This window comes from Thalassophryne amazonica, chromosome 23, assembly GCF_902500255.1.
Source record: "Thalassophryne amazonica chromosome 23, fThaAma1.1, whole genome shotgun sequence".
In the NCBI taxonomy this organism is placed as follows: domain Eukaryota; kingdom Metazoa; phylum Chordata; class Actinopteri; order Batrachoidiformes; family Batrachoididae; genus Thalassophryne; species Thalassophryne amazonica.
The window spans coordinates 34,106,939-34,129,703 of record NC_047125.1 but is presented as its reverse complement, the minus strand read 5'-3'; the positions used below and the strand labels follow the sequence as shown (position 1 = coordinate 34,129,703).

The following is a 22,765-nucleotide window of genomic DNA, read 5'->3' as shown; positions in this document are numbered from 1 at the left end:
AAAATGAGCAGAACATCTGGCGTTCCAGAAACGTGAGCCCGAGTCTGTGTGTGAGCTCAGCTCTACTGTCAAACAAAAAGAAGTGCAGCTGAAGACAAACAAACTGAAAGCAAAGAGAAGTAAAAAAAAAAATTTGGGGGGCAAGGAATTTTCCCTCAGCTGCTGTTCAACTTATTTTTATGAGGCTTCAGGTTTCACTCCTCTTTTACCACAAGTATCTCCGCTCTGTTGGTGCGCTTTCTTTTTCCCCCTCGAGCACCCTGACATTCCCTAATTCAACTGCAAACTGTCGACTGTCAGTTAAGAGGTCAGAGGTCACAGTCCAAACACCAAAACTGAAACTTGTAACAACAAGCTCATTCTGAGTGTCAAAAACCCTATGAATCATTTTATGAAGCAATAGTGGAAAAAATTTAATGCAATGAATCATTTCTGAATGACTTGAAGACGGGTGGAATGTAGCATCCAGCACACAGGACGTGTCTGAGTTGATGTGCAGGTTGTGTGATTAGTGACGCAGTTGGCGAACATGTCAACATGAAAACACCCAGAACTGCAGTTTTTGGGGAAAAAGCAGAAGAAAAAAAAAACAAAACAACTCTGGGTGACATCACGGCGAGTTTGCAGTCTGTGGTCAAAACAAGGACTGTGTAACGTATGTCACAGCTGCCTGAAATAGGCTGTAAGCGGTGAATAAAAACAGATTTTGCACAACACAGCGCCTCGTCGAGGCTTCTGTCTGATTCCTTGCAGCGCCGATTTAATCTGTGCTAATTACACAAAAATGTCTGCTGAGAAAAGCAAACAGATTCTGGCGTCTCTTGCCGGAGAAGCCGCATGATTCACTGTCCGACTCCACACAGATAAATTAACTGTTACCGCGCAGACTCCAGGTGCTTCAGGAAACACCTGAGAACATCTAGGTCAAAACGAGACCTTTGCTGAATCAAGTGTCTCCAAAAAACCCAAACCAGGTGCACTCCCCCCCACCAACCCGGTGTCAGGCCGGTCTGTGGCCAAAAGTACATCGGCCTCAAAGGCACCACATGTAAACTTGACCCCTCACCTTCCTGGACTCCTCCCCCCATCGCTGACTTCTGCACAATGAGCAACATCTGCTTCTCATTCCGCTGCCACCGCCCCACCAAAACAACACAACAGAGTCACAGGGGAGGAGACAGAGGAGCGACAGCCCTGCGGGTTGAGGAGGAGGTGGAGGCGGGCCATTGTTGGTCCAGGTGTGAGGTTTTTTTTTTTGCTAGCTTTTCATTCAGTGCTGCCTGCTCAGCGTCCTTCTGTAACACAACAAACACTCAGCTCCTCTGGTCAACACCGACCCTGCACAGGGAGGAGGAGGTGAAGTCCCCAAGAAAAGAATCTGCAACTCAGCGGCTTGCAGCTGTAATTACAGTGGAGCTCTGCTGATGTCTGCAAGAGAGAAAAGTGGAGGAGGAAGGGAGCAGGAAGAGGGGGAGAGAAGCTTCCCTCACTTTGTAAACAGTTTGTGTGTAAAGTCCAAGTTGGTCTGTGTTTGTGCCGACTCCACGAAAAAAAAAACCCCCGCAGCAACAAGATCCTTCACATTAAAACCGCGACTGACTGTCACCTTTAATATTTACAAGATAAAAATTCACATCAGAATTTCTAGGAAACAAAGGACATGTCTTCAAACTGTCACAAAATAAAAGCCCAAAAATCTATTAGACTTACAACGGCATCAATCTCAAATTCAGCCACATTAAATCAGCAGCTGCAGGAAAGTCACACAGTATGGCAGCACTGAGTGAGTGCAAGAAGGAGACAAGTGAGGGAAGCCACCAAGACACCTGTGACAGCTCTGGAAAATTAGCTTCACTGGCTGCAACTGGAGAAACTTTGCATAGAAGGATTTCCACAAAAAGATGCAAGGATTCAACCACAGATGCCTGTAGCTCCTTCAGAGTTGTCTGGGTGTCTTGGTGGCTTCCCTCACTAGCCTCCTTATTGCACTCTCACTCGGTTTTTGAGCATTGTCACACTGTATTTCTAAATGGAAACAAAGTCCAAGAAAACATTACGGGTCACGGGTGGTTTGGAGCGTCTCCCAGCAGTCAATGGGTGAGAGGTGGGGTTCCCCCCGGACAAACCACCAGTCTGTCGCAGGGCGCTATGGTTACTGGAAAATATGACATTTTTGCCACACTCCTTTAATTAAAGCTGAAAGTCTACAAGAACATTGTCGTTTCATTTCAGCTCTGCTGTGGTCTCACACCCGCACTGAACTAGAAAAGCTGTCACTGTCCAAATACTTATGGACCTGGCTAACTGAGCAAGTCTCTACACATTTTCTTGTGTGTGCGTGTGTGTGTGTGTGTGTGTGAGATGCCAAGATAAATTTTTTTAATTTTGGTTTATTTATTTGAAGAATATTTTCCAAAAACTGTAACAAAAAGTGCAAAATTTCTGATGTTGATATTTTAAGAGAAAATGGCTAAAATAAGTGGGTCATCTTATTACCACACATCAGAAGGTTTTGTTGTTATTCTTCAAAACAATCTAAATCTTCAAAGCAGAAAACAAGATCACCATTTTCAGACATATTACTTTATTTTAAAGAATCTTTCAGAATCTTCAGGTTTTTTTTTTTTGTTGCAGCCACTTGATTTTTTTTTAATCATTTTTTTTCTGATGTACAGTTTCAGGACCAATCCATGCTTTGGGGCTAAAAAGGAGGATTTGGGTTCTCTGTGTTACACGGTAACTGAGCAAACAGGAAGCAGTTTTTCCTGCTGGAATTCGACCTCAAAGTATTAAATATCGGCCTGTGTGGTTCAAACAGCGTGCCGGCTTACTTCCAGCCACCAAATGTCCTCTGCAGACTTCAGACTGCTGAACAGCTCATTCCAACATTTTCCATTTTTACAGATGCTCCATAAAAACTTCACTTCAGAGCGCTGACAAGTCGAACCTGGTACTCCATCTGGGCTTTAGTGCCCATTTATTTTTTATGATTTATCTGCCCAGTGGTGTTAAAAATGTTTGTTTTTAAACTTTTTTCCTCCGATCTGTGTGCTTGAGCAACATTCTTTATGTGTTTTATGACATCACACGAGTCAGTGCTGCTTTGTGTTTGCCGGCTCCGCCCTTCCTCTTCTGGGCCAAAAGCTAAGAACCTCCTCTCTGAGCTCTGATCCAGACGAAATGGAGTTGGAGCCTTCAGCCAAACTTCAGCCGGAGAGAGGCTGCCTCCTAGTGGACAGTCTGAGCCACGACTTATCAGAACTCGTTTTAGCCCCGTTTGTTCACATCAAAACTCCAAATAGCATCCAGACAGACAGAAGTGACGTTTATTACATCAAAACATTAGAGCTCAAATAATAATAAAAAATGGACAAGCGTCAAACTCCGAGTCTAACTTTGAGAGTTTTTCTTGAGTAACAACTTCCCTTTAGGTTTGAGCAGCAGAGACTTTTGGTGCTCCTCCTTCCTTTGTTCCTCCTCCTGTCGCTCTCTGTAGGCTTTTATTCCAAAATCCATCTCAGAGTTCAGCATCACAATACGTCTCTAGGAGGAGCAACAGAATTAGTGTGGCGTTACCGAGGCGTGCACGGCGTTACCGAGGCGTGCACGGCGTTACCGAGGCGTGCACGGCGTTACCGAGGCGTGCACGGGGTTACCGAGGCAGATAATGTGCAACACTCACCGATAAGGCCTCTCTGGTTTGCCGCCGTCTCAGGTATCCCTTTGATGGAGGTGCTGGTCTTCCATCTGACCACAACAATAAACCAACACAGAATTTAACAGACACGCAGTTAAAAATAAATCAATATATTGTTTGATTAACTCAAAATGAGGTCAAATTACCTGCAAAGGACCAGTCAGGCAGATCTGTCATGGGTCCGTACTCTGAGCCGCTGCGGGCGAGTCCATGCCTGTCAGGAAAAACGCAGCTCACATATTCAGAGTGTTTGCTGTCACATCGATATGTTGTTTTATTCATGACATCATACGGTCTCATCAATGAGCACTGAACTATGAAAAACAGGCACCAAATTACACCTCAGCTGGTGCTAAATGAGAAACTTATAAAAAGAACAAATGAATAAACTCCCAGTGACCTTGTTGTTTGACCCTCTGAACCACATATCATTAATACCACAGTAACAGAATTACAACCCAAGAAAATTTTTAACATTGTGGCCATATTTTGCTGTCTATACTGTCATCATCATGTGGCTCAAACACATGCAGAATATTTTGGATTGATTGTTGAATGTTGCAGGGGTCGTGTCAGAGAGGTCTGGCTGCTTCAGCTTCAAATTACAAGATCGGTGCTTTATTTAAGATACTGATACGAGGGTAATACTTATTATGGGCTTGAATTAGTTTCTGTTATTTGGGAACAGCATTAAATGATTAAATTTATACATGAATTCTTAGTTTTATCATACACTGATCACCAAGCCATTAGGTCATTCTTGGTTTTTTTCAGGAACTAAAATTCTATTATTTGGGGAGTTAGGGGGTTTTATGCAAATAACCCCGGGAGGAAATCTTAGGAAGACTGAGGAACTATAACGTACGTACTAAAGCAATATATATATATTGGGAATAACATTAATTCATCTTTGTAACTGTATTTCTGACAGCTTCATTCAGATCCTGCCCAAACATTTCAATGAACTTCAGAAGGCAACCTCACTTGTTGGTCATCTGTAATGAGGCACATTTCATTCAACATGTTTCATTGAGATCAGCAGATTGTTTTTGAGATATTGAAATGTTGTGAAATATCATGTTTGGCAGTAAAAAGACGAGGATCAAAATCTGACGAGTCCTTCTGCTCGGTTAGACTAATTCATCACGTCAACTATAGGTTACATAATAAAAGGGAACAAAAAAATTAAAAGCCCTGGATAATCATATTCATGTTCTGTGCATATCGGAATTAGTACACTTCCAAAAGTGTGATATGGGAAATCTCAATACTATTTCTGAGAAACCTGAACCTGTTTCAGAGGAAGTTAATTACAAGAAGGCAGCTGAGAATTCAGAGCCTCATCCCGCTTCCAGAAGTGACAGTCACTTCCGGAAGCACCCAAACTTCTGGAATTGTGCAGAACACTCTCCTACAGTCATTAAATTACAAACTTACTCATTCCTCCATTTATCTCCAGCCTGACATCCACATGTGGTGCTAAACTGTCTGCTGGAGTGTCTCAGCACTGAAACAAACAAACAAACAGACCGGAATTTATTAATAGCAAATACCAAAAAACACCATTACTATTCTCATTAAAGTGCTTTTAAAGCTGCCTTCAGGCACATCCTGGCGATTCTTGATTTGAATTTATTCAGCAATAAAATTACAGAAAAATACTGCAGAGGACAATGCAAAAAAAGCTTCCAATACAGATGCTTATTTACATTGTGATCCTCGAAAAAGCAAAAAAAGAAAGAAAAACAGACACACACAAAAATGAAATACAGTAATGGAAAAGCTCAACAAACTCCTCATTCGAACTGTATTATGTTTATTGAACATGGGGTGCTTTGTTTTACGAGTGGGAAAAGTCATCATGTGGTCACTAACACCAACATTCAAAACACCATGTTGAGAAATATTGTCACAATCTGACACCATAATCAAATCGATGATAGAAGCACTAGTTTTGTTAACACGAGTTGGAGAGTCAATGATCTGTGACAATCCAAACAGGTCACAAAAATTACCTAAAGACCGTCTTAGGTGATTTGTATTTACAGACATGGGTGTAGAAACATCCGTGTTAAAGTCACCAAGAAGAACAGTTTCACAAGGAGCGGATACCATTACTGCAAGAGTCCTCAAGTAAGCCATAAAAGTCAGTCTGCTTGAGAGGTCAGTAACTCACCCCGACTAAGATAGGACGAGAACGAGGCAACAAAATATCCACCCACACTGTTTCCAGATTATCCGAGTGAAGGTCAGCGCAAAGATTGAACACAAGATTGTTGCGGATGTACACGCAGACCCCACTGCCATGCCCATCTCTATCATTGCAGACTATGGTCAACCCGGAAAGTTGCACTTCAGCATCGGTGACTGAGCAGTCCACCCAGGTTTCGGATATGCCAATGATTGCTGCCTTGGTTTTATCTGCAAGCAGTGCAAGTTTGGCAATCTTCAAGACAAGACTTTTGCAATTCAGATGCAAGATGTGGATTCCTTAGCGCTTGAAGCACAATAAGTCATTGACATGATTATCACACCCAGAGATGTCAAAGTCCTCTGGAGAGTCGTTCATAGTCTCGGCCGCATCAGACGAGTCTAGTACTGTAGCCATAGATGACACCGTACAATTATTACAGGTAAAGGTATCAGATCTCCATTGCACACCACGATATCATACAATGAGACGGTATGTCCCCACACTTAATGTGCATCCATTGGTCACACAAGTCACAGGCAACAGCTTCACAACACAGGGATATTTAGGAGTCCATGAATAAACAGGGCCTGGGCAGGGATGAAGATCACCACAGAGGGGTAGAAAGCATGTAAAACATCAACTATCAGTGTCCCTTTGACACGTTCACAGCAAAAAGCGTTTGTGTTTAACTGTAGCTACGACTAAGTCCTTAACGGTGAAGATGAGCAAGTCCACAGTGAAAGTTACGGCTATACAATACTCTTCTATAATCATTCGTCAGTGTTTGTAAAACTCATTAATTTAAAACAGTATTACAAGTGGCACGAGACTGTTAGCATCGATGCTAGCACTGCTAGTTTATTTCGAATTGACGGCTAAGATAACGAATTCCAACAGACTGCTGTTAAACATAAACATTTACAAAAAGGAAACGTTCATGTAAACTCAAACGCGGGATCACATAGACAAAAAAAAAAAAAAATTCCCAAATAAATCTTCACCTGAACGACACAACGACCTCACGGCCGCCGCCATGTTGCCTGCACTGTCTGCCTTCTTCCAGCAGATGGCGCCAGACATACTATTATTACATTTTGGACCGTTATTTTGAAAGCGGAACTTAAAAGACACGGTTCATTCTTTTTTTTATTTTAGTCCTAAAATGGTCGCCTAACTTACATAAAACATCCAGAATTTTTTCTTAATAATGTTAATAATGAATAATTACATTTTTTTTTGTATTTTTAACTAATCATAAATAAAATTATGTCCTTTTTTAATTGCTTTGTTTTAGCACTGATTTAAATCTGTTAAAATGTTTCATATCTTTGTTTCAAACTTCAGGAGGCTGACACAGACAAACCCCCCTGTCGGTTGGTGAAAAACTACTTTAAATATTGTTAATAACATGCATAAACGTTAACGTTATGGTTTTATTGGTTAAATTTACTAAATAACTGCTTCAAACATAAAAATGTAGACATTTTATGATTCAGTAAGAGCAGAGTTGGAGCTAGGGGTGTGGCTTGTGGGTTTGAACTCACCTGAATCTTCCATTTTCATCAATAGCACATATTACTCTCTTTTAAAATTTAAAATGAATCAAACAATTATTTTCAAATATGGCTCACAATATTAAAACATTGAAAGTAAAATAAAAGCATTTTAGAAAATGATTCAATGCTTTGAAATGTTTGAAATAAATGAAACATCTGCTTCAGTAACTGAATCACAAAATATAAAATGAACCAACTCTTTCAGAAGATGAGTGTCTGTCTTAAAATATCAAAGATAGCAAATGAATCACTTCCCTACAGTTTTGAAACCAGAAACACTGCAAATGATACCTCAGAAAATCATTTACTGACTGAAAACTCTTGAAACATTAAATTTTGCAGTTTCATTGGAAAGCAATACTGTGTCACAATCTGCAAAGCAGTTTGTGAATCAATTGCGTCAGGAAAATAATTCTGTTTCAAGACATTTGAAAAACAAAATGAAACCAACTGTTTAGGAAAAGTATCCAGTGTTGCAGCACAGAAAAGCACGAAATGAAACATTTGTGAGAAAATGTTTCACCATCTCAAAAAAGCTCAAAAGAGTAAAAGAACAAACTGCTTCAGAGTATTATTCGCTCTTTGAAAAGAGAAAAATAGTGACAAGATGACACCAGAAAATCATTCATGATTTCCAAATGTTTGAAACACGAAAATGACAATTGTTTAGAAAATGATACTCTTTTCAAAATGTTCAAAAACATGAAGGAACCAAGTCCTTCAGAGAATGAGCCACAACTGCACTGTTTCAGCATGGTTGTTGTTTTAAATACAAAACTAGCTGCTTCATAAAGTGATCCACTGCATCAAATACCAGAAACAGTGTGTGTGTGCGTGTGAGTGTGTGTGCGTGAGTGTGTGTGTGTGAGTGTGTGTGAGTGTGTGTGCGTGAGTGTGTGTGGGGGGGCTTCAAAGAATAATCCACTGTTTCAAAACCACAAAGACAGCTTTGTCTGAAACAATTTGTTTCATAATCCTTGAAACAGTAAAAACAACTTCATAAAATTACAGAGATCTTTCAAACTGTTTTTAAAAAAATCTGAAATGATTCAAACTGATTCAGCAGGAATTGTCTCCAAAATGATTGAAACTAACACTTGTTTTTAAATGCAGTTTTCTAAATGTGCAAGGGTAAAACCTCAGGCTGCTTCAGAGAAGGATCAACTGTTTCAAAATGCTTGAAACCTGCTGTGTCATAAAATATGTCTGATTGCTCAAAACAGTACTTAAAAAAGTTTCAGATAATTATTGTTTCAAAACAAGAAAGAGTACGAGAGGCAACTGTCAGGAAATAAAAGATTTGACATTTTAAAATGCCTGAAACAAGAAAAGAATCAACTGCTTTTAGAAATGCACCGGAAAAAAATTCACATTTTTGACAACAGTTGAAACATTAGTTAACAACAATAATAATAATAATAATAATAATAGTGACTGCTTTGAGTGTGTTTGAAGTGTCAGTAAAACTTGTTGAAAGTTTTTTTTTTTGAGAACATGTTTCCACTCGCAGTGCCGCCGCGTGCGTGAGTCTGCGGAAATTCCCACAGCTGCGGTTGAATCAGAACCCGGCAGGTCCGTGGGTTGTGGTTCGGCCGTTAAACGGCGCTCTGCGCGCGGAACGTGCGTGTTTCCTCTGGTCGTCCTTGGAAAACTTAGACCCGCCGAAAAGAATCCACTTGCCCTGTCACTCCGCCGTGTCCCTCCGCGCATTCCACAGGCTGGTGCTACAATAAAGTAGTGCCGCCCACTTGACGCAGTTTTATACCAAAAACAACAATCAAAACAGTTAAACGTTTAATCAAATAACAATCGAATTAAAATGGTCACGAAGGTTAATGTTTCATTCAGCAAATATTAGCAGTAACTACACAATAAGTAAAAACGATCAAGAAGTTAGAATGATTTTTTTAAAGGAATGATAAATGTCTTTTGACAAAACATAAATGCAAATATTGTTTTCTTTCATCATCATTGCAATAAATATTTCAAACTGCGAAACAAAAGCGTTAAAAATTCTAAAAACAATAACCTGATGGGTCCTTGTTTTTATTAACTCGATAACGATTTAACATTACATTATTATCTTCGAACTCTACCAATACTACACTCTAATAACACAATAATATTCTGATATATATAAATAAAGTTCACTCTAGAATGCAGTGGTTGCCATTTTTCTTCATCCAGAAGATTAAATTCGAACATTCCTATTTAATCACAAATGACTAATTTCAAATGGAAGATTTTTTTAAAAATTCTATTAAGAAAATCGGCAAATCTTTAAAAAAAATGTTGCCCAATAAAAATGCGCGTTTTTAAAGGTGGAAAATTGTCACACTTTCTGTTTATTTGTAATTATATATATATTAACCGGCTTTTCATTTTAAAACTCTATTTGTGGATAATTCTTTCGCACAGTACTGCATTTATATGCTAAATAAGAAAATTAGTGTTAAAGTCATCAAAACTTTGCCATTTTTTCCTTCTTGGGAATTACAGTTGCAATTTTGTTTGTTTTTATTTTTCCAGAGAATCTTTAAGTGACGAAACAGTCGGACCCGGCGAAAATGAGTTCCGGCTGCTCGACGAAACCGTCCGCCGCTGATAAAGGAAAAGCAAGAAGCGTTAAGTTTCTCACATACACAGCGCGCAGTATCCGGTTAGTTTCAAAGTAACAGAAGAAACGTCACCGCTTTCCAAAGCGACCCCGTTAAAGGAGCGCAGTTCACAAAATAAAGTCCAAATCTGTACATACAGCTCCGGTGAAATGACTAAACTACACGTTCATCGAAGCCAAATCTGCAAATAAACTTTTCATTTCAGTAAGATAATTTTGCTTACATTTCCTAGCGGAAATGGTTCCTGTTGTTGCGTCTTGCTTGACGAACTTCTTCAGAAAAAGGGGTAGAGGGAAGAAAGAAAGAAAGAAAGTTGTGGACCGTGCAGTGCGATCGGGGACTTGAGTTCGGCACCGGACGGCTGGGATGTGACTTCAGCGTTGCTCCCGTTCGCTGTTTTTTTCCCCCGTTTTCTCGTCACACGTCTCCGCTCCCGGAGCCGGGACAGAATTCCTGCCTTTGAAGACGGGATGATCAAAGGCCGGCGGGCTGGGACTCCGGTTCAACACTTTCTTTCCGTTTTTTGAGCCCGTTAGTTGTGAGATGAGCGGCAGACGGGCGGCGGGTGTCACCGACCCACGTGAAGTGTCTGCTGCGTCCTGGCGGATCTCTTTGTGCTTGAATTTTGAAAAAGCCGCACTGGCTGAGAGAAGATGTGGATCCACATGAGGGGCCACAAAGGAGGCCCTTCGCGACCCGGGTCCCGTCCTGCTTTTATCCTGACATCTTTTGGGGGGAGGGGGTGGTGACTTCATTATCGTTATTTTTAATGATCTAAAAATCCAATGGATTCTTCCTCAGGACAAAGTTCACGTGGACGTGGTTTGTCCACACGAGGACAAACCGCATGAGGACTGAAGTCATGTAACTGATCTGAAATGTCCTAAAACAGTTATTTATCTGCTTTGTATTTATTGTGTGTGTATATAAGAGAGGAGGTTTTTAGTTTAACTGCTGGGTTTCGCTCGGTTTGTTCATCTGTAATTTAAGTCCTCCAGGAGTTCCATCATGGACAGACCCATAAGCAAGTTGTTGGAAAAGTTAAAGCTAACCGACTCGGGCAGCGTGAAATTCAACAGTTCAAAGAAAAAACACGACCCCACCAACAATTCCAACAACAGTAACGCCAACGCTGGTATCGCCGGGGGCAGCGGTGCCGGCAGCAGTCTACCGCCGCCTCCCAATCCTGCCAGTGCCTCGCCTTCACGACCTGCCCAGTTCTTGCTCAGCTCTCTGGCCACAAGCGATGCCTGCGTTCCAGTCAGTGGGAGAGGAGGAGGAGGAGGAGGGATGGGAATGTCCCAAACTCCACTTCTACCTACAGCACCAGCCTCCTCCACTGTGGGTTCCATGACTTCAGATGGTGACCAACCCCTTCACCCATTGACCTTGGCGCCACTGAGGCGGCGCTCCCATCAGCAGCGTGCTTCCTGTTACCTGGCTGAAGGCGTGGATTCCCACCTGAGGCGTGAGTCTGGCCTGGGCCCAGAGTCCGACCCTCTGGGATCGTTTGGCTCCAAGGCGTCACTCAATCACCGGCGCTACTCCCTGGAGCTCCAGCAGCTTGTCCGGAGACAGCAGCTTCTCTCCCAGCCTCCACCTCTGGCTGTTCCACCACCGTACCCCACCACTGCGGGTTATGGGTCAGCTCCCAGGCCCAGCGGAGGCAGTCTGGCTGAGGTCGGTTATCTGTCTGAACCTGAGAGGCACAAGCGGTTCTCTCTGCAGGAGGCTCTCTTCTACAAACAGCTAAGCACAAGCAGTGAACTATGGGAAAGTACCAGGCCTGCTTCCCTCTCTCACCCACCGCACCGTCCCTCGGATGTGACCGGAGGAGGTGTTGGAGGGGGCTTCTTTTACCCTCCAGGACCAACTCCGAGCCCACGCTCTTCATTCAGCCTTCAGGAGTCGGTGCTGGTCAGTCCCAGGTCCAGCTTTGCCTCCAGCACTGCCAGCGGAGGTGGAGGTGGAAGTCCCATGGGGAGCCGTTGCAGTAGCAATCGGACAAGTGGCATCAGCCTGGGCTATGATTCCCGCTACTCTGCCTCTGGAGGCCTCCCTCCACAGCAACCTTGCCTGCAGTCTGGGGGATCCAGTGCTGGATATGGGACTCCAGGAAGAGCTGGTATAAACCCTGTGGAGGCATGGACTCACTATCTGGAGGGAGCAATGCGTCCAGCTCCCCATGACACCCGGCATTCCTACCCACCTGCTGTAGGAAGTCCAGCAGCTGCATGCTACCAGGGTGGACCAGAGTGGTGGGAGGATCAGCAGCCAGGAATGAGGGGCAAGGAAGGGGGGGTGATGGGAGAAAGAGCCCGCCACTCAGACCTGCCTGGCACCCGGTACCAAGAAGAGCTGACCCGACTTCTACTGAGAGATGCAGCACTGGAAGGGGAGGGTCTTATGGAGGGGCTCAAGCTGAAAGAGCAGAACCTGAACATGGCAGTCCTTGGATCCAACTCTACAGGAGGGACGGTCAACCAGGAAGATCGTGGAGCGGCCACTGGAAGAGAGGCTGTGGAGAACCGCCAAGAGTTCTTTGGTGAGGTCATACGACTCATCTTTTAAAGTGTTATGTTTGTGTAACCACAAAGTGAAAACTTTCTAAATCTGTCAGGTCTTTGTTTGAGCTGATCAGCTCAGTTGGTGTTTTCGCTGATGAGTTGAAGGAGCTTGACAGCACAAACACCTGAGGTGAAGGTTTGGATAAAGACCCACATCCTCATTGCTCTGCATGACATGACTGGCCATCCCTCATGTGCATCTCTTTATCAAGTTAACAGAGCCCGACCGATACGGATTCTTGGTGCACCGATACTAATGCAAGGAGTAAAACATTTACGATATCAGTCTATCTGCTGATGTATACATAAAAAAGCCAGTGATTCCAAACGTAACTGAAACTTGATTTTTACAGTGCAAACATGAACTTTATTCTAAATAACTACAATTATTACCAACAACCAACTGACACACATCACGCTCCTGTTACGTTGCCTTCACTTAGGTTGTCAGTGGTTACCATTTGCAAAAGATAGCGTTCTCATCTGTTTTGGTCTCACGCAGTTGGTGGCACAGCGACTAGTTGTCTCTTGTTGCTGTGAAATGGCCACACTGATAGAAAATGAATGGCAGCTGCTCGCTTTGCCTCGGTCTCTTGTTATTATCTAATGCGACTAAGGGGTGATGGGGTCCCAGCCATCCATGACAGCATTATAAACAATGAAGTCAGAGCGCTGTCAGATGGACAAGCTTCCAGTGCCAAAATGTTTTTCTGCATTGTTTATTCAGTAAAAAGTTTTCATATAGGCAAAAATAACACAGATATCACTATAGTTGTAAAATTATGATATCAGCCAATATATTGGTTGAGCTCTGCAGTTTAACACAGCTCGCCAAAAAGAGTTTGTCATCAAAGATGAAGAGATGCAGGCACTTTAGCATCAAAACAAATCCAGTTTTGGTGCCTGTTGCTTTAAACTTAAAGGAGTTGCTGTTTGCCACGCCCCTTTCCATCATCTGACATCTGTAACATATGTCACACACAGGTGTGTGAACTGAGCTGTTTTAGGGGTCGATTTTATATTCGGTGTGGTACTTCCAAAACACACACAGACTTTTTGGACTTTGGGTGTGTTTAGGGTGTAACCTCACACCTACTTATCAGGTGAAGATTCAAAAACTATTCATGTTGGTAATACGACACCTTTAACCCAAATTCAAATATTACCTCCCTAATTTGAAGGCGTCTTGTGACTTTAGGAAAGTGTACAAAGGGCGGCGGGTCCCACGACATCACAGTGTTATTATCAGCGCCTGGTGCCGGATCACAGGTTTGTCTCTAAATGAAAGGGTTGTGCGGTATGCAGGAATGGACAGATTAATAGCTGGAAGAGTGGATGGATGGATGGGGCCTGCAGAGACATGCACAGTGGAAGCGTGCAAAGCATAAAAAAGAGAAAAAGAAAAAAGCAAATAAACTGATGGACAAGTGGAAGCGTTGATGGTTAAAAAGGAAAATGAAGGTTCAGGAACTGATGCCAAAAATATCAATCTGAGAAGTGAAGTCAACCTTCAGACCTTTAAAAGGTGAGGTCACCCCTGAGGCCGAGAGCGGATCTGCACAGACGCAGGAGTCTGCTGAACTGTTAGAGGTGTGTGTGTGTGTGATTGTAGTGGGTTGGAAGTGTTGCTAAGAGTGCCTTGATATATGTGTGTGTATGTGTGTGTGTGGCAGGGTGTGTTTCCAGGAGTGACTTCAGGCCACAGTAATGGTGTGTGTGTGTGAGTGTGAGTCATGGGTGAGGTTATGCCGCCTTGGCGTGTGCTGCAGCCTGTTTTTCTCCTCAGGTATGCGCGCCCAGGGGGGACGTACAACACGGTACCGCGCCCAGCCGGAGGCGCTGAGCTCAGCTGCCAGTGTGGCTTCAAGGTGGAATCACAAACAAACAAACAAACACTGAAGTCCAGATCAGACGTAAAGTAAGGATTAAAAAACAAACAACAGATTTAGACTGAGATTAAAAATTCAGGGCATATATATATATATATATATATATATATATATATATATATATATATATATATATATATATATATATATATATATACTTTTTTTTTTTAAGAATCCAGACCTTCATTACTTGTTAGGTTGATTATTACAGAAGACAAAAATTTTTACAGGCTGCTGACACGTCGCTTATCTGGCAGCATTGAGAAACCTCATGAAAAAACAAACAGACCAAAGGACCAGCGTCATCTTTATCAGCGTGCTCGAACCTGTTGGGAATTCAGATACAGGCTTACAGTGTTTCCTTTTATCTGCATCTTCTTCTCCTTTGATCTCCTCTCAGTATTTCCAAGGGGTGGTTTTATGACATCACACGGATCTATACTCATGATGCAGCAACATACTGATCCACACTGAAGACTTTATATTTCTTTTTAATTTTTCTTTGGATATTTTTCCATGTTTTCCAGACACTGGATTTGTGACATCATAAGATCTATGAAGCCACCTACAGACAATTTTTTTAAGCATTTATTAATTTCATTTTACTTAAATTTTTTTCTTGCATTTCAAAAACCTATGACATCACAAAGGTCAATATATATAGTGTCTAAATTATCTACAGACAAACCTTTTAACTGTTTATCCCCCCTTTATCATTTTTCTTGTATTTCAAAAACTGTCTTAATGACATTTTCCTATTATTATTATTTTTGCTGCATTTCAAAAACTAGCTTTATGACATCACAATGAAGTTCAGGAATTCTTATTTATTTATTGCCTCATAAATGTGTTTAAAAAAGCTGGCTTCATGACATCATAAAAAACACTATTGATCAGTAAAAATTGTGAGGAAGCAGCCATCATTATTTCTCAGACCACTACCAGATATGTGAGAAGGACTTTATGGTGAAACCATGAATTATCAGTTGTAATTAAAACAGTATGTGATCGATTACTGATCAGTGGTAATAATGTGTACAACACTTTTAATTCCAACCCTTCAGTTAGTTTTATTTATTTTTAATTTTTATTATTGAGGTATGTGAATTATTTCATCAGAAAATGTAGAAAAATCTCACAATATTGAAAAAGTTGGAAAATAATAATAAAATTTGACGAGGTGTGCAAAAGTGGCCATTTAAAGCCTTCCTGTACAAAAAAGGCACACGTCTTTTGTGGATGCCTTTGTGAGTTTTTTCCACACTTGTATATATTTTTTAAGTGGAATACGCTCCTCGATGCCGTCATGTACGCGGTTCTGCATGTGGCGCCGTCAGATGTTCGATTTACAGATGTGAGGATCTGGTTTCTGGTTTTGCCACAGAGTCGTGTTGCATGTTGCTAAATTTTGAAGGGAATGTCCGAGATCACAGCAGCAGAGTGCTGGAATTCTCCCCAAAGCACATCAGGCCAGAAAAACGCCACCACGGCCTCAAATAGATCACACAGCGACTGCAGCACCACAAACACAGGCTCCACGCCAACAAACATTTCCCAAAACCACCAAACGCCACAAAGCTGCACGGCGAAAAGTCTGAAGTGTTTATTTTCTTGGTGATGAGGACAACTTGCCTCTAACCTCAGTAACCTCGAGCAGAGATGGAAAAAAGAACAGATAGTTACATCAGCTCTTAGTGATCGCCACAGCTCACCCAGAAAGTGAAAACTATCAGTCGCAGTGAGCATTTCTCCGTAATGTCCACATTTTATTATGTTAAGATAACGATGGTCATTACAGCTGAAGGTGGCGTTCAAAAGGTCGGATCTTTTTGACCGGTGGCTCCAGTTGAATGTGGACCACAGGCAGTCAGCTGGTCTTTCTGTTTGTTTACTTGCTTTGTTTTTTGGAAATAAATCACATCATGCCACATATATGTCCAAATTTTTAGACATGGACTCTTCTGCCCTCCCTAGCAAACAAGCAAAATACAAACCCTTAACTTCTATGGGGGACAAAATATGGACAATCTTGAAAGCGTCTCAGAGTGCAGTACAAAAGGACATTTGCAGGGTCATCTCTCATAACGTAATGCCCGAAATCGCCAGAAATTGATTTTTAGTGTCACGTGATGTTATTTAAGCAAAACATTTTTAAAGCAATTGAGAAAATGACTTTCAAAAGCTGAAAACAAAATGCATATTTTTAGGTTAAACATTAAGAGTGTGTGACGACATTTTAAGTTCAATATGAGTAAAAGCAGCATTTAAAAAAGGGTGGAGCAATTTTTTTTTTACATTTTGTCAGTTTTTAAATCTCATGTCTCATGAAATTACAAAACAGCATATTATGATGTTATTTGTGTCTAGTGATTAAAAAAAATTCATGCAGAAATGACTTTCATTTGCATAAATCTGTAAATAATCAAAAGTGAATATGTGTAAAATACCAGACTGACCACTGCGCGGACAAATTCACAACCTCTGAGCCCGTGCTGACAGAGATACGACCTTCTGAACGCTTCCGTTGACTCATTTTCACATTTACTGAAACAAGCATCCATTTTCTGACACTGGGTTGTGGTGGCAGCAGACCAAGCAGCTCAGGCCACACTTCCCTAGCAAACAGTGAACAGAAGTGCTTTTGGAGTCTTTGGTTTAATCTCAAATATGCACAGCACCAAACTGAGCACCGGGAGCAGTTTAGGTTTCAGCGTTTTCCTCAAGGACATTTGAGTAACGGAGAATTGATCCTTTGATTAAGGGCGAGCCAACTCTGTACGACACAGGTCAACCCGACCCGGTGTGAACTGATGGTTTAAGATCTGTAAATGTGAGCCGAGTTGGATTTGTCTAGTTGAATGTCTTCGGGGGGGGGGGGGGGGGGGGGGGTGACTGGTCAGTCCGAACAGACCAAACGCTTAACAGACGAGAAACTGGTCTCATTGGGTTGTTTTGGTTGCCACCGCTGAGAAACGATAAAGTCCTCGTCGATAATAAGATGTCCTGTTGATGTGGTGGTTCCCCCCCTCCCAGAGGATTCGGGGTCTGGTCTCTCCAGGTTGTAAGTGTGTGAAAATCCCCCCGGTGGTGCGAAGAAGAGGATTTACAAATGTTGACACTTTGTGAGGAGTTGGATTTCAGGCACCGCCTCCTGGAATTTGGTGTAAACGAAGTGCTGGGCGATTAAACTGTGCGTGGTGTCTCTCGCTGTGCTCACAGGACAATGTGTGAAGTGTGGGAAAGGCGTTTACGGGGCGGAGAACGCCTGCCAGGCCCTGGACAGCCTCTATCACACGCGCTGCTTCACATGCGTGTCCTGTGGTGAGTCCAACCCCCCCAACACATAAAACACACTCCTAAACCCGCCTAAAGTTCCTAGGAATCAGCTTTGTTTACTGCCGTCTGCAGGACGCACCCTGAGAAACAAGGACTTCTACAACGTTAACGGCTCCGTGTACTGTAAAGAGGACTACATGGTAAGAGGAGACACAGGCTGAGAACAGTCCACGCTCTGATCCTGACCATCTTCTTTCTCCACAGTTTTCAGGATTCCAGGCTGCTGCTGAGAAGTGCAGCGTTTGTGGACACCTTATTCTGGAACAGGTGAGGCCACAAAACCCAAAAAGACCTTTGAACATCTCTGTTGGATTGAAAACTCCCGTTACTCTGCCAAAAGTTATTTTTAGTTAATCACTTCCAAGTTTTCCTGGAATGCGTCCCAAGACCCTTGAGAGGAAACAGAAGTTCATCCTGAACTTGGGGTTCCCACGGAACCTTCAGTGCCTTTTTTTGGATTTTGGAGTCTTCAGACTTTGAAATATTTTACCATATTTGCACCACATCCAGCAGAAACAGTCGCATGTTTCAGACCCTCTTGGCTGTGAAACATTACAGTCTTTATGTTCCGTGTAGTTTGAAAAGGTGGACAATTCCGGGATTGAACCTGGACCATCCCCAGAAATTGTAAATGTCGTCTCCAGATCCTGGTCCAGTGTGGCTGATGTTTGAGGAGAACTGAGTCTCTGACTTTTATGTAAAACTTTCAGTCAACAGGCAGGAAAGTCATGGAGACAGAAACGAAAATGTCCTGACTGATAAATGTTATGTTTTTAGAGTCCAACATAAAAATTCACCTGGATTTAGTGGAGTTTGTAGAGAAGACTGATGTTATTTGAACAAAACAGTCAACAATTTGAACGTTGGCACGGGTCAGCATTAAAGAATTATACAATAACATCTGGAATCCAGGTCCAGATGTGGAGCTCATTGATCTCCGACCAGAATGTTGTCACCGGAGACGGGGATCAAAATGTCAGAGAACATCACAGTGTCCCGTAGGCAAGGAACTCTTACCAAAAAATAGTACTGATAAGTATATAAAAAGTAAACTAGAAGTATACTTGAAACATACTTGCATATACTACTTTTTGGTAAGGGAACGCGTTCTGGAATCTGGACTTAGCTCATCGTGAATTTACCTGGTGACACTTAAAATTTGTAGAAATTTTTTATGTGTCACAATCAGCGATGCAACAGCACCCTCTAGCGGCATAATGAGACGTGTTTTTCCGTAAGAGTTTTTAAAGATGGGTTTTATTTTCCCACAGATCCTTCAGGCTCTGGGGAATTCCTACCATCCCGGCTGTTTCCGTTGCGTGGTCTGCTCCAAAGCTCTGGATGGTGTGCCCTTCACCGTGGACCGCCACAGCAACGTCTACTGTGTGGTGGACTACAACAAGTGAGACACGGCGTGTGTTTGAACGGCGTTACAAACGTGTTCAGGTTTCACATCTATTCCATATTTACGCTGCAGTGTTCCAGAGAAGGGGGTTGTGCTAGAGCCTTTTAAATTTTATTTATTTATTTTAATTTTGCAACTCTCAACACCAGGGCGGCGCACTCCTAAGGAACCGTGGGATTCTGGGTCTGTTGCTTTAAATGGGAAAGACCTGCTGCAGGCCCCGCCCCCTCTCCCAAGGGAGGGGAAGCGGTGACATCATGCACCTACCAGATGATATTTAAGTGTAAAATAAAAATGAAAAGAAAAAAAAATTACTTCATGTTGAAATTTAGTTATTATTATACATCTGTTTCTTCAATATGTCACAAAATTGCAGCTAATTTGATTGAAGCTAAAAGTTTATTTTGGGGCAATTCAACTGTGAATATTGTGAGTTTGCTCCATGAGAACAACTTGAGGACAACGTGACAGGAGGAAGTGCATGTGCAAGGTTCAAAGTTCATGCTGCATTCAATGGAAACTGGGAATTCAGAATTACTAGTTTGGAACATGGAAAAATACTTCCAGTACAGCTGATAATTTGGACTTTTAGTAAAGCAAGTTAAAAAAAAAAATAACAAAAACGCACTTGTAAGTAACCTTGGGCCAGTGACCTTAACCAGTCCAGCAAATAGCCAGTAAATCCTGTCTGAAATACACTCAACAAAAATATAAACGCAACACTTTTGGTTTTGCTCCCATTTTGTATGAGATGAACTCAAAGATCTAAAACTTTTTCCACATACACAATATCAGGACCTCCACATACACAATATCAGGACCTCCACATCCAGCATGTTCACCTCCAAGATCGTCTGAGACCAGCCACTCGGACAGCTGCTGAAACAATCGGTTTGCATAACCAAAGAATTTCTGCACAAACTGTCAGAAACCGTCTCAGGGAAGCTCATCTGCATGCTCGTCGTCCTCATCGGGGTCTCCACCTGACTCCAGTTCGTCGTCGTAACTGACTTGAGTGGGCAAATGCTCACATTCGCTGGCGTTTGGCACGTTGGAGAGGTGTTCTCTTCAACTCTATGCGAAGGAGATGTGTTGCACTGTATGACGCAAATGGTGGTCACACCAGATACTGACTGGTATCCCCCCCAATAAAACAAAACTGCACCTTTCAGAGTGGCCTTTTATTGTGGGCAGTCTAAGGCACACCTGTGCACTAATCATGGTGTCTAATCAGCATCTTGGTATGGCACACCTGTGAGGTGGGATGGATTATCTCAGCAAAGGAGAAGTGTTAACTATCACAGATTTAGACTGGTTTGTGAACAATATTTGAGGGAAATGGTGATATTGTGTATGTGGAAAAAGTTTTAGATCTTTGAGTTCATCTCATACAAAATGGGAGCAAAACCAAAAGTGTTGCGTTTATATTTTTGTTGAGTGTATGTTCATATTATATATATATATAGTATTTAAAAAAAAAGATCTTATTGGGAACATAAAAGTGTGAATCATTTATTAAATGTTGTGACAAAAAAAAAAAAAAAAAAAAATCCTAACATTCAAAGGGATTACAGCAGTGTTTCTCAAACTTTTTCAGAACAAGGACCACATAAAAAAAAAAAAATCTTGCAGACCACCCGACTCCCCAAATATTCAAAAACAATCATTTATATACAACATAAGTTCATAATGACAATAATACATATATGCTACTACTGTTTACTTAACTGTGGAGTCATTTTTAACCAGTTTGAGAAACAATTTTCAGTTAGAATATATGTTAAAATGTGACATTTTACCAATACACTCACAGACCACTAGGGGTCCATCATGGACCACCACTGGTCTGTGGACCACACTTTGGCTGTATTATAGGTTTTACATTTAATTGTTCCTTTGAAGGTACTTTATTAATTTAATGATTTTGATAACTGTAGGATGTAACTCAGAATCAAATCAAAGAATGACTTTTTGTTGTTGTTGGTTTTTAAATCTCTTTTCCTGTGTTGTTCTGCAGGACGTTCGCCCCAAAGTGTGCCGCCTGTTTACAGCCCATCTTACCCACTGAGGTAAACCAGCACATCAGCCGTGTCGTTTTCATTTGCTCGGCTCCTGAAAAGCCGCGGTGTGCTTCCCTGGAACATGAATGAGTGAGTTTGTTCCCTCCACTTTTAAGATACTTTCTCAAAACCAAAAAACGTCGTCGTCGATCTCACCACATTAAAGGGGCACACTGGGCTAAATAATTCAAAAAGCAACTTTCTTTTATGATATCCTGCCTGCTGCACACTGCCACCTGCTGGGCATATTCAGGATCATCTTATCACAGGTGTAGTAAAAATTAGGAGCAGGTGCAGTGAAACCTCCACATAACTTGAACCAGTTGGGTCCAGATGTGAAGGACAACCACTGGTTTTTCCTCTTTGCTCCAAAGAAAACCATCACTTTATAAAAATGGGACAATTATTGAGGAAGGACAATCAAAGAAAATTTTGTGAGGAATTTTAACACTTTATATCAGTGTAAATTAATTATTTTTTGGCTGTGAGACTGAGAGGAAAGAGGCGCCATGTTCATTTGAGTCCAGCTGAAAAGATTTTTTTCCCCCTTGGACTGGGAGATGATTCCTTGCATCATTAATGCCACTTTACCCATATTTGGACTTTAGGGTCTCTTGACCATCTTGAGTTTTTGTGTTGAACTTGAGGGGACAGACTCGCTCCATGTTCCAGGGTAACATCTCCAAAATACTCTGAAAACTCAGAATCGTGTGCCGAATTCCGCCGGACTGTTCCATGCCAGGTTTCCATGTGTTTCAGGACAGCGATGAGATCCTCAGGGTTGTGTCCATGAACAAGGACTATCACTTCGAGTGCTACCACTGCGAGGTGAGCCGCCCGTGTCGTTGTCGTGCGCCCCGTCACACTGGCCGTTTTGCCGATAACTGACCTGACTTCCGTCCTTTCCCCAGGAGTGCGGGAAGCAGCTGTCGGATAAGCCTGGCTCCCAGTGCTTCCCCCTGGACTCCCATCTCCTGTGCCACTCCTGTCACCTGACCCGCGTGTGCGGCGTGCACAGCATTCCTCCTCCTGACGCACACTGATCAACACCTGCACGGTGTTAAAGAAAAGCTGGTCTCAACATGCCTGATTCTGCTGACATGAAGACACTTCCACTGATTTACTGCTGTACTTATACTATTACTGTACTTATACCATTACTGTACTTGTACATGTTGAAAAGGGAAAAAAAAAAAAAACTACTGCTTGTTTTCAGCCTGTGCAGCTGTTTGCTGTCGAAGAACAAACTGCTTTGTACATATCCTGAGCAAATGGTTTGCACTTAATTTTGACTTTACTGTAAAATTTGTGCTCATTTGTACAAATTGGGGCAAAAAAAAAAATCATTACTGTAACATCATTTATAATAAATATTTTGTCAGTCCAGCTTCTGCATTTTTAATGCATTAAATATTCAGACTTGACTACTTTTTCTACAGCATA

At 42.0% G+C, this 22,765-nt stretch overlaps 2 protein-coding genes across 3 annotated transcripts; one reads left to right on the top strand and one right to left on the bottom strand.

Moving 5' to 3' along the window:
• Positions 1–2,643: 2,643 nt before the first annotated feature.
• On the bottom strand, positions 2,644–6,966 carry mrpl52 (mitochondrial ribosomal protein L52). Its single transcript, XM_034164085.1, has 5 exons — positions 6,893–6,966; positions 5,135–5,204; positions 3,844–3,911; positions 3,683–3,747; positions 2,644–3,543 (listed from the first exon to the last, which is right to left on the bottom strand). Exons 1-5 carry the CDS (start codon positions 6,924–6,926, stop codon positions 3,391–3,393), a joined length of 390 nt encoding a protein of 129 aa, XP_034019976.1. The 5' UTR covers positions 6,927–6,966; the 3' UTR covers positions 2,644–3,390.
• Positions 6,967–10,332: 3,366 nt separating this feature from the next.
• ajuba (ajuba LIM protein) lies at positions 10,333–22,705 on the top strand. 2 transcript variants are annotated; one of them, XM_034164081.1, is made up of 9 exons: positions 11,067–11,200; positions 11,232–12,610; positions 17,741–17,842; positions 17,930–17,997; positions 18,062–18,124; positions 19,129–19,259; positions 21,280–21,331; positions 22,082–22,150; positions 22,234–22,705. In XM_034164081.1, exons 2-9 carry the CDS (start codon positions 11,356–11,358, stop codon positions 22,363–22,365), a joined length of 1,872 nt encoding a protein of 623 aa, XP_034019972.1. In that variant the 5' UTR covers positions 11,067–11,200; positions 11,232–11,355; the 3' UTR covers positions 22,366–22,705. The 2 variants fall into 2 exon arrangements, with proteins under 2 accessions (XP_034019971.1, XP_034019972.1); XM_034164080.1 differs by having other exon boundaries at positions 10,333–12,610.
• The last annotated feature ends 60 nt before the right edge of the window (positions 22,706–22,765 follow it).